This window comes from Barbus barbus, assembly GCF_936440315.1.
Source record: "Barbus barbus genome assembly, chromosome: 25".
Taxonomy (NCBI): Eukaryota; Metazoa; Chordata; class Actinopteri; order Cypriniformes; family Cyprinidae; genus Barbus; species Barbus barbus.
The window spans coordinates 21,749,733-21,764,585 of NC_136753.1; the positions used below are offsets into that span (position 1 = coordinate 21,749,733).

The following is a 14,853-nucleotide window of genomic DNA, read 5'->3' on the forward strand; positions in this document are numbered from 1 at the left end:
GTATTGTTTTAAATTTGACTAAATATTCAGTGCTAGTATTTATGCTGCTTTCATGTTCTATCGGAAATTCCCTGCTTCCCACTTCTGAAACTGTAATAACAAGATTGTCACATTCAAGTTGTTGGAAAGAATATGAATCATGGAGGACACCAAGGGCCCGGCGAGGGAGAGTGGACCCTAATGCGATCTGTACCGAGGGGGACAACAACCCCCATCTGAGTCAATATGCTGTTCCCAGAAACCATAGCAGCGCCCATGCACTGACATGTATAGCACAACTGTGCCTCCAGCAACCTGAGTTTGATTACTGGCTCGAGGTTCTTTGAAGCTCTCCTCTCTCTGCCCTGTGTTTTCCTGTCAAACTCTCTACTGTCATATCAAAAATAAAGACATAAAAAGCCAAACATATAACTTTAAAAAATAAAGCCATAATTCTGTCCATAATTCGGTATCAAAGTAATCTAGCTTCATCTTCGTAAAAATGACTTGAGAGTCCATTCATGTCCAATTTCCATCTATGGAACGATATGATAATACTGATAGCATTATTCCAATAGTGATTTGTAGCCAATTAGTCACTAGTACTTCTTCATTACATACTATACTTATTTGCTACTAGCCACTATTAGAATATATACTAATAATTATCGGAATTATCGGAAAAAATAAAAATAAAAAAGAAGAAAAAATGAAAAGAATACAGAATATATGTTGAAATGGCTTGCCATAGGTTTGCTCTCAATAGTGGGGCATCTAGAGGTACACTGCCAGTGCCTGCCCTTCACATTGAGCCCTTTGCAAAGAGGTCACTCACACACTGGATGAACTGATACAGTCTCTACAAACGCACCTATACTCTCTGCTCAGCGCACTGGCACTGACTTTTTTATTAAAGTGCCATCTGACAGAAGAGGGATCGAAAGAAAGAGAGCACCTGTGCGACGTCACTCCGCCCTACTTTTCTCAGAACTCCACGAGCGGTTTATACTTCCTCAATCACTGAAGCGAGCAGGCGTCTCAGAAAAAAGTCCGCTTCTTCCGCAGGAGAGGTAAGAAGTTAGCAGCACTTCGTTGTTTTTTTGGATCTAACATTGCCTGGTCGAGACAGAACTTTGGTGGTGTTGCGTTTTAAAGTGTTGGACTCATTTGCTTCGCTGCTTTTTCCCGAGTGATGCGCTGAACGGATTCGAGCGACGACCGCGGAGGCAGGCTGTGTTTTTAGATACATTAGACTTTAATCCTTCTCCTCAGTGTTTTTTATGACTTTATATTTTTCGAAAAGCCTAAACATATCTTTATTCTTTTAGAATAATATAAAAAGGGCGCAGTTTTACACAACACTTTCGAGAACGCCGCTGTTTATTGGACCTTGACAGAATCGGCGTTTTCACACTTTGTCTTGCTAGACAACACTTCTCCATACCGTTAGTTGTAAAAGCAACAGAGGTTGTTTCTCAACCTAATGACCTACCTAGACAGCACTTGAATACTTTACAGGCGAGTTCGCAGTCAGCTGGTGATAACGTTACTCAAAAATGCTGCATGCACCTGTGATTTACAAAGACTAGCTAGTTTGTTACACGATTGTTAGTAAAAAGAGATATTTTTAGTGAATTATCAAATTTGATTCTTATTCCATAAATAGCTCCAGTTTGTGACATTGAGGGGTTTAAAATACCACTGACATGGTCCTGTACAAAATATCAATGATTATTGATCTTTACACAAAACAGATGGAGCGTGGTTCTGGTTGAGATGACTAAGTGAGTGTGTGTGTGTGTGTGTGAGTGTGTGTGTGCATGTTGATGTGGTTTATGAGGACACAAATTTGTATAATGACATGGGTATGACAGAGGTATTACAATATGAAGGTGGTTTATGAGGACACTGCATATGTCCCCGTAATTCAAAAGGCTTAAAAAACATACTAAATGGTGTTTTTTATCTAAAAATGCACAAAGTCTCCTGTGAGGGCTAAGTTTAGGTGTAGGGTTTGTGTAGGGCAATAGCACACACAGTTTGTTCAGTATAAAAACCATTACGCCTATGGAGAGTCCCCATAAACCACAAAAACCAACATGTGTGTGTGTGTGTGTGTGTTGGGGCATGGTGGAAATGGTTATGTCACATTTCACAGTAATTATCTACTGTTTTAGTTGTTGTTTGTGGTTTGTAGACAGATTTCAGTTCATTTCCTTTAATAGATATCCATCCCTATACCAGCATGTGTCTGACGTGGCAACTCTTTGCCATGGAGACACACATCCTGCTGTGGTTGAACAGTTTACACCACACCACTCTTTCATTCTGTTCAAGGGTGTCGATAGTTCCTTCCTGCCCCGTATTGTAGATGTTGAGAGCATTACTGTGGACATGAGTGATGAAACCTGTTGTTCCTTTTGACATCAGTGAACTGAAAGACTCCAGAATTGGTGTGCAAAAATTATGTATTTCATGCACTTTAAAGCAATTGGCTACAGTGAGCTTGATAACATATTGATAATTCCATCAGAATTTTGTTTATATGCTTCATATGCAACTAGATTTCAGTTATGCAGTTGCTAAGGTCTTCCAATTGTTATATGGTTGCTAGGTGGTATCTAAGTGGTTGCATACTGGGCAAGTCAAATTGAAGTATTCATTGTTTAAAATCCAAATATGTAGCACACCTCAATCTCAATTTGTAGCACAAACAGTGCAAGATCAGTTACACACTTAAAGTGATGGTTCACCCATAAATGGAAATTCTGTCATTTACTCATCCTCAAGTACTCACAAACCTGTATGACTTCCTTTTCCTCTGTGGAACATAGAAAAATAAGATATTTTGAAGAATGTTGCTAAGCAAACTGTTTTGGTTCCCATAAAAAATGCAAAGTCAACGGGAAACATAACCGTTTGGTTGCTAACATTCTTCAAAATATCTTATGGAGAAATAAAGAAAATCATACCGGTTTGGGATTACATGACAATGAGTAATGATGACAGAATTTTTGGGTGGAGTATTTCTATATAAGCAGTTCAATACTTGGGGTTAGGGATTTGAACAAACCACTATCCTTTGAGCAATAGTACTAGTTTACCTAACAAGACCATGCACACATAGACACACTTCTTACACCCTTGTAATTGTGTTTCAGCTCCTATTATGGCTTATGTTCAGGAAAGCACATGGAGCCTGTTAACCACACCTGCCTATCCAACATAACCACCCTCGCTGTCTCTCTCCTTCTCTCTTTCACTCTCATTTTTACACCTACTAACACAGGTCCACGGGCTCTTCTAGTTTTATTTTATTTACTTATTTATTTTGGCTGAATTTGGTTGAACAGGATTCATGATGCAAATGTGATCATCTAGAGAGACTCTTACTGATGTGACATGGATAGTTTCAAAATTGATTTCGTACTGTGCTGCAAGCTTATGTTATTGACACATTCTTCCACACCACTGATTCTCTAGCTCTAACACACACACATACACACACACACACACACATATACACAGACACATGTAGAGAGTTAGGTTTTCGAATGAGATGCTGCAACATGTTCATGCTGGTTTCAGACATGTTTCCACAAGTGCCCATCCTAATTGAACTACAGCAGTGTGTATTTGTATGTATGAGTCTGTTCAAATCTAACTCTCCCTGTCTTTCTTACACACTCTGTAGTAATGCAGTCTAAATACAGTCACTGCAATACAACGAGCAAGTTTGTTATGAAGTTTCTGTTGCAGTCACAACCCATGTCATTGGCTTTCGACAGAAGTTAGTGGAGTCCTTATGTTATACAAGACTGATCAATTTCAGCCCCAATTATTATCATAACCTATAAACCTCATCAGGTCATGTTCCAAATGTTCTGATCCACAATAATAAAGCAAGATCATGCAATAGAAATAAACATGATGAGTGAAGGGCAATGTTACAGATGACCAGGAACCCTTTTCTACATGGTTCTGTTGCATGAGAATTAAACCAAAGAAGTTTAGCAAAAAGGCATTGAAATATACATTTTATTTGCATAGAATTATATTTGTATTTATTCTTAGTCATTGGAGTTCTATTTAAAAAAAAGTACATCAAAGAAAATATAGGAACCACATAGCCTTGGTAGCTATTAGTTTAACCACCAGTTTAGGTTCACACTTTTACACACAATTTGCATACACTGCATGTGTCACATCATATGAAAATCAAATCTTTGTAAATAGACTTTGATATCGAATATGTGTAACACAGCGGTAACCTTCAGAGATCAAAATTTCAAATTTATTCCTAAAACACCTTCTGATGTTCTGAAGCCTGCAGTAACACATTAATGTCTGTTTGGTACATAAAATTTGCCCCCCCCCCCCCCCCCCCCCCATTCAGTGTGAGGTAATACGAAGGAAGTATTATACTTCTAAACCCTGGAAATACTAATGAGAAGAGTTAAATTGTGATGGTTTTGGTTGTGTGTAGCACCTACAACTCTACATACCTTTTTGAAGAATCCCAGTGTTAGAGACTGCAGCTCAAGTATTTTTATTTCAGGGTCACTGATCATGTCACTCTGATCATTTCAGCATGGATTGTTTTCTGAACCAACAGAGCAGCAGCTTTTGAGAAAATACAGTGAAGCACTCAATCTCATTTACAATCATTTACATTGAAGCCTCAAAGGCACAGAAAAAAAGTCTTGATTAATACTAAAGGTCAGAGAGAGGATGGATGGCTATTTTTGGCGATAACTGATTAAAAGTAACATAACAAAGCATTACAAAACTACTAAGAGAGCAACTATTAGATTTAACAATAGAACAGGTGCAGAAATGAACATTTAAGATCCTATATAAGACTAAACAGTTTTCACTACAGGCACGTGCTAGCATGAACAAAGTATAGGTTTCTGTTTGTGATTACAAAATTATAATTACATATTAAAGTATGAAAAATGTTTTTTATTTATTGCTATATGCAGCAATGTTGATGTTTGGCTTCTTTACTGAACATATCACCAAACGCATCGGAAAAGTCATATGAATTTTGCTTGTCTGAATCTTTTTTTAGGCTGTGCCTGAGGGGTTGCCATGGCCCCTTTCTTGAGGATTGCGTTTAATGCCTATGATCTTGGCACATTCTTGCCAATGGCTGAGGCACCATTCTGTGCTGTCAAAATGAAAGAAGCTCTCAGCACTGGTGAGTAAATGTGTATGCAGTTATGTGTGTGTGTAATGGGTTTCAAGTGCATGGCTATGTTTGGAATGGCATACTGCCATGCGTCTTGTGTTGTTTTTTGCAGTCTACTGTTTACACAGATTCAACATGCAAATCCTCCATCTGCAGAGCACTGGATTACTTGCTTCATTTTGCCAAATGAGTAGTTTAGAACAGAGCTCACTGCACAGAATATTGTTTCCCACAATGCAACGTTCTCATACTTGACCTTAATTTCGATGTGACTAAAAGCGCTATCATTTGCTATGTTTAATATAATTTTTCTGGGCAATTAATGTATCCGAACTGGCATGACTTAACAGAGTTAATCAAAAATGTCCCCCTTTCCCTTTAAGAGCGAGGAAAAACGTTGATCCAGAAGAAGCCTACCATGTATCCTGCCTGGCGATCCACTTTTGATGCACATATTTATGAGGGACGTGTTATACAAATACTACTCATGAGAACTGCAGAGGAACCTTTAGCAGAAGTTACTGTGGGTGTGTCTGTGTTGTCAGAACGATGCAAGAAGGCAAATGGACGTGTAGAGTTTTGGGTATGTGACAATGTGGTTATGTCTAGACATTTGTATGAGTGTCAGTGTTTGTACATTTACAGGTAATTTTATAGTCTTGTTTCATTTTCAGGTTGATTTGCAGCCTTCAGGGAAGGTTATGATGTCTGTACAGTTCTTTTTGGAGGATACAGATACAGGTAAGACATGGTCACAATGAAATAAATGCTCTTAAAAAATCATTACAAAACACAACTAAAAGAATGATTAACTTGAGACTGGATTGCCACTCATAAAAAATACAATTTCAATAAAAACTACTAGATTTTAAAAGAGTTATTCATATTACGCTCAACCAGTTTAGTACATCCACCCTGAGTTACAGTGGCAATAATGGGCGTTTTACCTTAGCGCCACCCTTGAGTTCCTTCTCAAAAGACTTTTCAACCCCCTGCTTGAATCTAGCCTATTGCCGTTAGCGGTGGGAGGGGTCGAGGGTATGGGCGTGTGTGAATCCATTTGGACTCCCTTTAAAGTTCTTAACACTGGAATGTCTCTGTTGAACGTGTCAGAACAGCTTGTCCCTCCGTTACACTGGGACTTCTTCAAACATTCTATCTGCGTCTCTTCTTGTTTGTTTTTTGAATACAAAATATTTAACTGCAGATTTGCAAAATTACATTGCCATTTAAAAGTTTAGGAGTGTTAAAAAAGTCTCATACTCACCAAGGTGCATTTATTTGATCAAAATAGAGTAAAAACAGTAATCTTGTGAAATATTGTTAATTAAAATAACTGTGAAATAACTATTTGAATATATTTTAAAATGGAATTTATTCTTGTGATGGCAAAGCTGAATTTTTAGCAGCCATTACTCCAGTCTTCAGTGTCATAATTTCATTCTAATATTCTAATTTGTTTCTGAATTAACATTTCTTATCACTATTACAGTTGAAAACACTCGAGCTGCTTAATCTTTTTGTTTTAAAATACAAATATTTTTAACAATGTAAAAGTCTTTACTACCACTTTTGATCAATTTAATGCAGACTTGCTGAATAAAAGAATACCTTTAATAAATCTTACTGACCCCAAACCTTTGAACAGTAGTATATTTTTGGTGCTGGCTAATCTGTGAGTTAATTGAACAACTGGTTGATTATTCAGATTTAAAGAAGCGCTGCACGGTATAATTAGGCTGGTTGTGGATCCCACTTGATCCCTGTTGGGTGTGTATCTTAGGTGATGTTTACACAAGGTGCTTGTTCAAAAATGGAAGGAAACAGAATCAATAAATACACACTGAATAATATATATTGTATGTGTGTGCATATAAAATATTATTAATTAAGTTATAATTTATTGCTTTCAGGACATGAAGATTTTATTAAATAACTGTTAAAAAGTTTCCTGTCATCAACTTCAATTCTGCTTCCTGTTTTGTTTTTTCTCTTTTGCTCTCAGACTGTCATCAGTCAGTAGTGTTAGAAGAGGAGGCACCAACTCTCAATCGCCGTCGTGGAGCTATTAAACAGGCGAAGATTCACTTCATCAAAAACCATGAGTTCACTGCCACCTTCTTCAGACAGCCCACCTTCTGCTCTGTCTGCAGAGATTTTGTTTGGTCAGTCCTGACTATTCAGTAAGTTGTAAGAAGTTCATAACACAGACGTACTTATCATTTTGTCTTTTGCTGCCCAGGGGTCTTAACAAGCAAGGTTACAAGTGTAGACGTAAGTATATTTTGCTGTTTTATTTTCTGTTTTCCTAAATACCTGTCCACAGTTAGTTTTAGTAAGAATATGTGCCCTAAAATGGGAAATACATGAATGGATTGCTTTCCATTGTTCTCTGTTTACCCGTTTTATTCAGAATAAAGCAACACTGTGAACACACACAGCCTCTGAAATTCTTTCCCAATGGCTGTCCCTTAATATATGTGACACTGGACCACAAAACCAGTCATAAGTGTCAATTCTTCGAGATTGAGATTTATGCATAATCTGAAAGCTAATAAATAAATAAATAATTAATAAATAAGCTTTCCATTGATGTATGGTTTGTTATGATAGGACAATATTTGGCCGAGATACAACTATTTGAAAATCTGTAATCTGAGGGTGCAAAAAAATCGAAATATTGCGAAAATCGCCTTTAAAGTTGTCCAAATGAAATTCTTAGCAATGCATATTACTAATCAAAAATTAATTTTTAATATATTTATGGTAGGAAATTTACAAAATATCTTCATGGAACATGATCTTAACTTAATATCCTAATGTTTTTTGGCATAAAAGAACAGTCGATATGCAATACATGCAATGTATTTTTGGCTATTGCTACAAATATACCCCAGCAACTTAAGACTGCTTTTGTGGTCCAGGGTCACTTTATATTATATTATATCAGGGGTACTCAAGTTCAGAGCACATTTAAACTACATATGATGCGAAGGGCCACAAATTACGGTTTGCATCATCAGACTTTAAGACAATATACTGATTTAGAAATACTGTTTACTGACTGAGCATGTGTGTGTGTATATATATATATATATATATATATATATATATATGAGTAAAAATCTGGAACAAAAAAAGTTTGTTTTGCTATATTGAACAGAGTATTGGACAAATTCAAAATGCTAAAACTAAAAACGTTCTTATCTATTTAAAAAAATAAAATATTGATACAATATAGTTAATATGAAAAATAATACTTCTTTCTGAAGTACTTTGTGAACCATGTCTGTTCAAGAACGTTTTTAGTTTTAGCATTTTGAATTTGTCCAATACTCTGTTCAATATAGCAAAACAAACTTTTTTTGTTCCAGATTTTTACTCATATATATATATATATATATATATATATACACACACACATGCTCAGTCAGTAAACAGTATTTCTAAATCAGTATATTGTCTTCAGTGTTGGGTGTAACGCGTTACTAAGTAACACGTTACTGTAATTAAATTACTTGAAAAAAAATTACTTGAAAATCCACTGAAAAAGTAAAGTAAGGGATTACTGTTCATTTTTAGGTAATTTAATTACAGTTACTTATAAAGTACTTGCGTTACATACAGTAAATAATTTCAACAGTTCTAAAAGCAATATTGAATTTGAAATCTAAATTTACCGTCTAAAGATATTGAATGCAGCGGCTTTAACCCTCCGCGTGCGGGTGCGTTCACTTTCAGATTTTCCTGATTCACAGAGAAACCTTAAATACTCAAATCAGTATTTTTAAACTGATAAAAAAAGTTAAACAAATGATTCATAACTCAAAACTTCATGACTTGCTCATAAAGACTTGTTTAATTCCTGAATGAATCAATGTTTCTTGAAGGAATCTCAGTTTAAGTCACCTGTCTCCACCTGCTGGCAGGATATAATTGATGCAATCTTTATTTGAAGCATCACTTTCAAAAAGGTGATTTATTCTATTTCGATCGCTTCTGTAGACAGCAGTGTTTATATCCGAACTATAAACTTTTATTCTAGTACTTCTGTGATTATTTGAATGTTTGTAACACAGAAATAGCGATACAAAAGACTTTGTAAAGATGTTTCATGTAAGTAAACTGCTCTCTCTGGAGCGCAGATTTGAACGGTACATTGTGATTTAAGGCTTTAATAGACATATGAATCCTGCCACTTATGAACTAGATTGCGTGGGTGATTGAATCTGTTCGCGATCTGGTTATTTATTTAAATATCCAACAGTGTTGATGGCGCAGTGGATAAGACACATGCCTTTGGTGTGAGAGACCAGAGTTCGAATCCACTGTGAGACACCAATGTGTCCCTGAGCAAGACACTTAACCCCTAGTTGCTCCAGAGGTGTGCGACCTCTGACATATATAGCAATTGTAAGTCGCTTTGGATAAAAGCGTCAGCTAAATGAATAAATATAAATATAAATATAGTATACGACATTAAACATACGGCGGGACAATACATGGTTTATCTGTGTTCTTCAAGCCATCTCTGGTATTTTCATAATAATAAAGTATATTTATAATCCAATGATAATCGACATTGCCGTTACCGTATAGAATCTGCCTCGTTCTGTGACAAACCGCACATAAGCTCACAAAATGAAGTTATTTCAAACACTCGACTGATGTTGTGGAGTAAAATCATGTTGTCCTCTTTTGTTGGACAATGCTTCTCTTTTAAGTTGTTTGGGGCGTGCCGCGCGTGGTTAATTACAGCGCTTGAGATCGAGCAGCTTTTACTACTGCGATTGTATAGGATACATTTAATAATAATAATAATAAAAATCAAACTGTCTAATATTTTGAGCGCAAATTGTAATAAAAATACATTAATCTTCATCATGACGCGGGCCACAAAATTAATGCAGATGGGCCGCCTGTTGAGTATATATTATATTATATTATATTATATTTTTTTATTTTTCTCCACCAGAATGCAATGCAGCCATCCACAAGAAGTGTATTGATAAAATTATTGGAAGGTGCACGGGCACTGCAGCCAATAGTAGAGACACTATGGTATGAATTGTATTACACTATTCTCTTTTTTTATTTATTTTATTGTGCCATGGTTATTTTAAGTTTTGTGTGCCTATAGTTTCAGAAAGAGCGTTTTAAGATTGACATGCCACATCGCTTTAAGACCTACAACTACATGAGCCCCACCTTTTGTGACCATTGTGGCAGTCTGCTGTGGGGTCTTGTCAAACAGGGCCTCAAATGCGAAGGTGAGTGTACTGTGTGTGTATTAAAAAGGCCCAAAATTATTTGTTAGCCATTATTTGTTTACATAATGCTTTAAAGCATTTTAGTATTTAGAAATACTTAAAAATAGTTACCAGCCCACTGGTCAGTAACTTTGTAAATTGGTTAGTTATAATTACATGGTAAAAAATACATTTTTGTTATTTGGTGCTAATCTTAATGTAGGACCCTGAATATATGTTTGCAATCATCTCTTCTCTTTCAGACTGCTCCATGAATGTTCATCATAAGTGCCAGACTAAAGTGGCCAACCTGTGTGGCATCAACCAGAAGCTACTGGCAGAGGCTCTTACCCAAGTCTCAACTGTAAATATTTGCACAAGCCCAAGTTATGAGGCACTTATATACTATAAACTCTATTCCAACACATTAATGCTGTTATGTTTTAAAGTTTATGCATATTTTTGCCATCATAGAAATCCACCAAGCGACCTGAAAGCAACTCGCAGAGCAACACACAGGATGTTGAGGTTTACCAGGATTTTAATAAAACTCCTGATGTTAGTGGTAGGTGTGACTGGTGGGAACTAATTGTGAGAATTAAAAATATGATTTTGATTCGACAGCAATTTTATATTGCAGATAGGGCTCCTTATGGTCATCTGTGGGAGGGTTCAAGTCCTCATCCCCCCTCTCGAATCACCCACCAAACACGCATCACTGCTGAGCATTTCATTTTCCACAAAGTCCTGGGCAAAGGAAGCTTTGGCAAGGTAACAAACAAACTTTTCTATCCCCCAAACACGCATTAATATACAAATATACAAATACAAGTTCATCATCTTTCTGTCTTCAGGTGCTGTTGGCTGAACTAAAGGGCACTGGTGAATGGTTTGCAGTGAAGGCGTTGAAGAAAGATGTGGTGTTGATGGATGATGATGTGGAGTGCACCATGGTAGAAAAACGAGTGCTGGCTCTTGCCTGGGAAAATCCGTTTCTTACACACCTCTACTCCACTTTTCAAACCAAGGTACACCACACACATTTACAGAAAAAACAACTACAATAAGGTCCTATTCCAAAAAAACTTTACCACAGCTCCTCCTGCTCTGCAGTGTCTAAATCTGACAGTACCAAATAATATGTTAATGGAGAATGTCATGAACGATTATTGTTAGCTATAACAAATATTTTAAAATTTGTTTATCTTTAACAGGAGCACTTATTCTTTGTGATGGAGTATCTGAATGGAGGAGACTTGATGTTTCATATACAGGAAAAGGGGCGTTTTGATCTGTATAGAGCCACGTATGTTACACATACACATATAAAAATGTTTCTATAATTTAAAAAAATAGTTGAACCCTTGAATTAATGGGCACTTGTGGCGTATAAATGGCACCAAATTAATTGTATTGAATGGACTTCTCCTGCCAGGTTCTATGGAGCTGAAATAGTGTGTGGCCTGCAGTTTCTCCATTCCAAAGGCATTATTTACAGGTACACACAACTTTCTCCATTGTTTTGTTATATTTATTAATTACTCCACTCAGAAATCATAGAAAGGCTTTCTGGGTCATTTTCACTGTTGCTCTCTCTCCTTTTGCCAGGGATCTCAAACTGGATAATGTGATGTTAGATGGAGATGGTCACACAAAAATAGCTGATTTTGGAATGTGTAAGGAGAATGTGTTTGGGGAAAATCGGGCCACAACCTTCTGTGGAACTCCAGATTATATTGCTCCTGAGGTATGAAACACATTTTGGCCTTGGTTCACTCTCAGACCGGCAATGGCCTGGTATTGACCTGATGTGCTTGTGTGTGGAAATCACAGATTCTTCTGGGTCAGCAGTACTCATTCTCAGTAGACTGGTGGTCGTTTGGTGTGCTGGTGTATGAGATGCTGATTGGTCAGTCTCCATTCCATGGTGACGACGAGGACGAGCTGTTTGACTCGATCCGAATGGACACACCTCATTATCCGCGGTGGATCACATTGGATACTCGAGACATGCTAGAAAGGGTACACATGCACAAAAATACACCATTAAAAACAACACAAATTACATTTTTGCTATTGCACTATTTATCTTTATTTAATCCATTCACAGCTGTTTGAGCGCGACCCATCACGCCGTTTAGGGATTGTGGGTAATATACGAGGCCACCTGTTCTTCAAAACTGTCAACTGGTCTGCTTTAGAAAAGAAAGAAGTTGAGCCCCCCTTCAAACCAAAAGTGGTATGTTTTCCCATACTCATCTTTTTCTTTTCTTTTTTTTTTTTTGTCTTTCTCTGTTTTTTCATTGTTTTTTTTGTTTTTTTTTTAATCACAGAAAGGTCCAAATGACTGCAGTAACTTTGACCGGGAGTTTTTGAGTGAGAAACCCCGTCTCTCACACTGCGAGAAAGGCCTGATCGATTCCATGGACCAGAGCGCTTTTGCTGGGTTCTCATTCGTTAATCCAAAAATGGAGCATCTTGTGCAAAAGTGACACACTTACAATGTGGTCAAAAAGAAAAAGATCTATTAAGTTTATGTGATTGTAGTATTGAGCCAGTTTATTGCTCTAACCAAACCAACCATGAGCACTCTCCTTACTCTTCCTTTAAAAGAACTAAACTCTAACCTTCTGAGATAAGACAGGCCTTTTGTAACCTAATAGATATTTTGAGCCTCATCATTGTGCATCAATGAGATTGCTGTCTTGTTGCATTTTAGGGTGTCGCAATCTCGATGCCATTTTTAACTTGCCCTTGCAAAGTTAGGATGTCAAAAAATAACTTTGCTGGGTTAGTACAAACTTGAGAGTTGAATGCAGGGAGTGTGCTCTAAGTTCAGTTTGGGAAAAGAGCAGTTCAAAGAAGTGTACAAAAACAAATTAGGTCCGAGATTATATACAAGTATTGTTTAAATCAGTATGTGCATGATACAGTCATGGATTATGTTGTACATTTCTGCTGTGACCTGTGTCTGTTCTCTTTGTTGTGAGTTAATTGTTTGAACAAAGGATCGACCAGAATTTATTGAATGTGTGCTTTGTAAGTGTTGAATATATTGTGTTTTAATTAGTTTGAAAACAATGTGTATATCTGGTACAGAAACATAACTATCTTAGCTCTGACAGTGTCATCTGTTTGTGTTTTAGTTTGTATATTGTTGCATTTAAGGTGTTTTTATAAAATGAAGAGACCACATGATCAACTGCCATACATGACTCTGTCTTAGAATGAGAAACATCACAGGGTCCAATAAACATTTTCATGGTGAAAAAACTGACTTGGACTGAGATTTATTTTTACTGTCAGATTTAGTTTTTAGTATGTCACCTGCATTTTAGGTTTGTAGAAATATGAATACACATAAGAGAAAGAAGAAAAATCATATCAGTATAATTTTAGTGAAAAGATTAATTGGAAAAATTGATTTTAGACCCCTTGAGGCTCATGTGGTCAATTTTACACATTTACTTATTTGATTAGTGATCTAGAAATGAGTTTATTTGTTTTAAATGTCTCAAAATTATACATCTTTTGTTTAAATTAGGTTTAAATTACAAAGGTTTTCAAAGAGCTTAGAGATTTTTGGCACCCACTGTGTTTTATGAGGGCAATACAGCAGTATGCCAAAGTTACAGTTTCACTCTTAAAGTAACTTTTATGATTGACAGTCATTCCTTATATTTTTTATAACAGTGTTCATTTAATAATTCACGTATATTTTTTAATAATTGCCATAAAGAACGTACAGAAGATAAATGCTAGGAGTGAGTGCAATTAGGAATACAGTTATTAGTTACAAAATCAAGAAAATATTTTGAAAATGACATGATACAGTTTTAAGGGCTTTGGAATTGTTGGATTTGAGAAGAGGTTCCAGGTATTATTTAAGGTCCTTGCAGAAAACAGGAAAGTAGGGCTTAGCACCTTGAAACTTACATTTGTGTAAAAAGAATTTTGCCAGAAAATTAAATCAGTTTATCCAATAATATTAGTCCTTGTCTTCTTTAGTAAAGTCATGACAACCAAATAAGACTTTATATAACTTAATTTAATCTTAACTTAATCTTTATATAACAAAAAAAACTCTGAAAGCATGTACAAAAACATAAAATCCTTCCAAAATAAATTAGTATATGTACATTCCCAAAAAAGATGGGACATAGATTCATCTTCAGTCTCACAAAAGGAGCATAAAGAATCAATATCTGGAAACATGTTTTATATATATATATATATATATATATATATATATATATATATATATATATATATATATATATATATATATATATAAAGCTTAACAGTGTAAAAAGATGAAGTAATTTGTAAGAAACATTGGTAACACTTTATTTTAAGGTGTCCATGATACAGAATAATTACCCAGTTAAGTACTTAGTAGTAGCCATTGTACTTTCATGAAACAAAATGTAC

The 14,853-nt window shown here is 35.9% G+C and overlaps 1 protein-coding gene across 2 annotated transcripts; it reads left to right on the forward strand.

The window, feature by feature from the left end:
- Window positions 1-782: 782 nt before the first annotated feature.
- LOC306844677 (protein kinase C delta type-like) lies at window positions 783-13,689 on the forward strand. Of its 2 annotated transcripts, XM_079376980.1 has the most exons (18): window positions 783-1,049; window positions 5,054-5,182; window positions 5,557-5,756; window positions 5,848-5,914; window positions 7,179-7,338; window positions 7,416-7,447; window positions 10,149-10,234; window positions 10,314-10,443; window positions 10,686-10,786; window positions 10,897-10,987; window positions 11,063-11,193; window positions 11,277-11,450; window positions 11,637-11,728; window positions 11,858-11,920; window positions 12,031-12,169; window positions 12,256-12,444; window positions 12,533-12,661; window positions 12,756-13,689. In XM_079376980.1, exons 2-18 carry the CDS (start codon window positions 5,074-5,076, stop codon window positions 12,912-12,914), a joined length of 2,052 nt encoding a protein of 683 aa, XP_079233106.1. In that variant the 5' UTR covers window positions 783-1,049; window positions 5,054-5,073; the 3' UTR covers window positions 12,915-13,689. The 2 variants fall into 2 exon arrangements, with proteins under 2 accessions (XP_079233106.1, XP_079233105.1); XM_079376979.1 differs by having other exon boundaries at window positions 985-1,049; window positions 10,897-11,193.
- The last annotated feature ends 1,164 nt before the right edge of the window (window positions 13,690-14,853 follow it).

Bases quoted from the DNA above. Each gene is read 5' to 3' on its own strand.
- LOC306844677 (XM_079376979.1), top strand. From the start codon at position 5,074: ATGGCCCCTTTCTTGAGGATTGCGTTTAATGCCTATGATCTTGGCACA. The intron at 10,787-10,896 runs GTAAATATTTGC...TTGCCATCATAG, and splicing joins CTCTTACCCAAGTCTCAACT to AAATCCACCAAGCGACCTGA. The intron at 11,921-12,030 runs GTACACACAACT...TCCTTTTGCCAG, and splicing joins TCCAAAGGCATTATTTACAG to GGATCTCAAACTGGATAATG.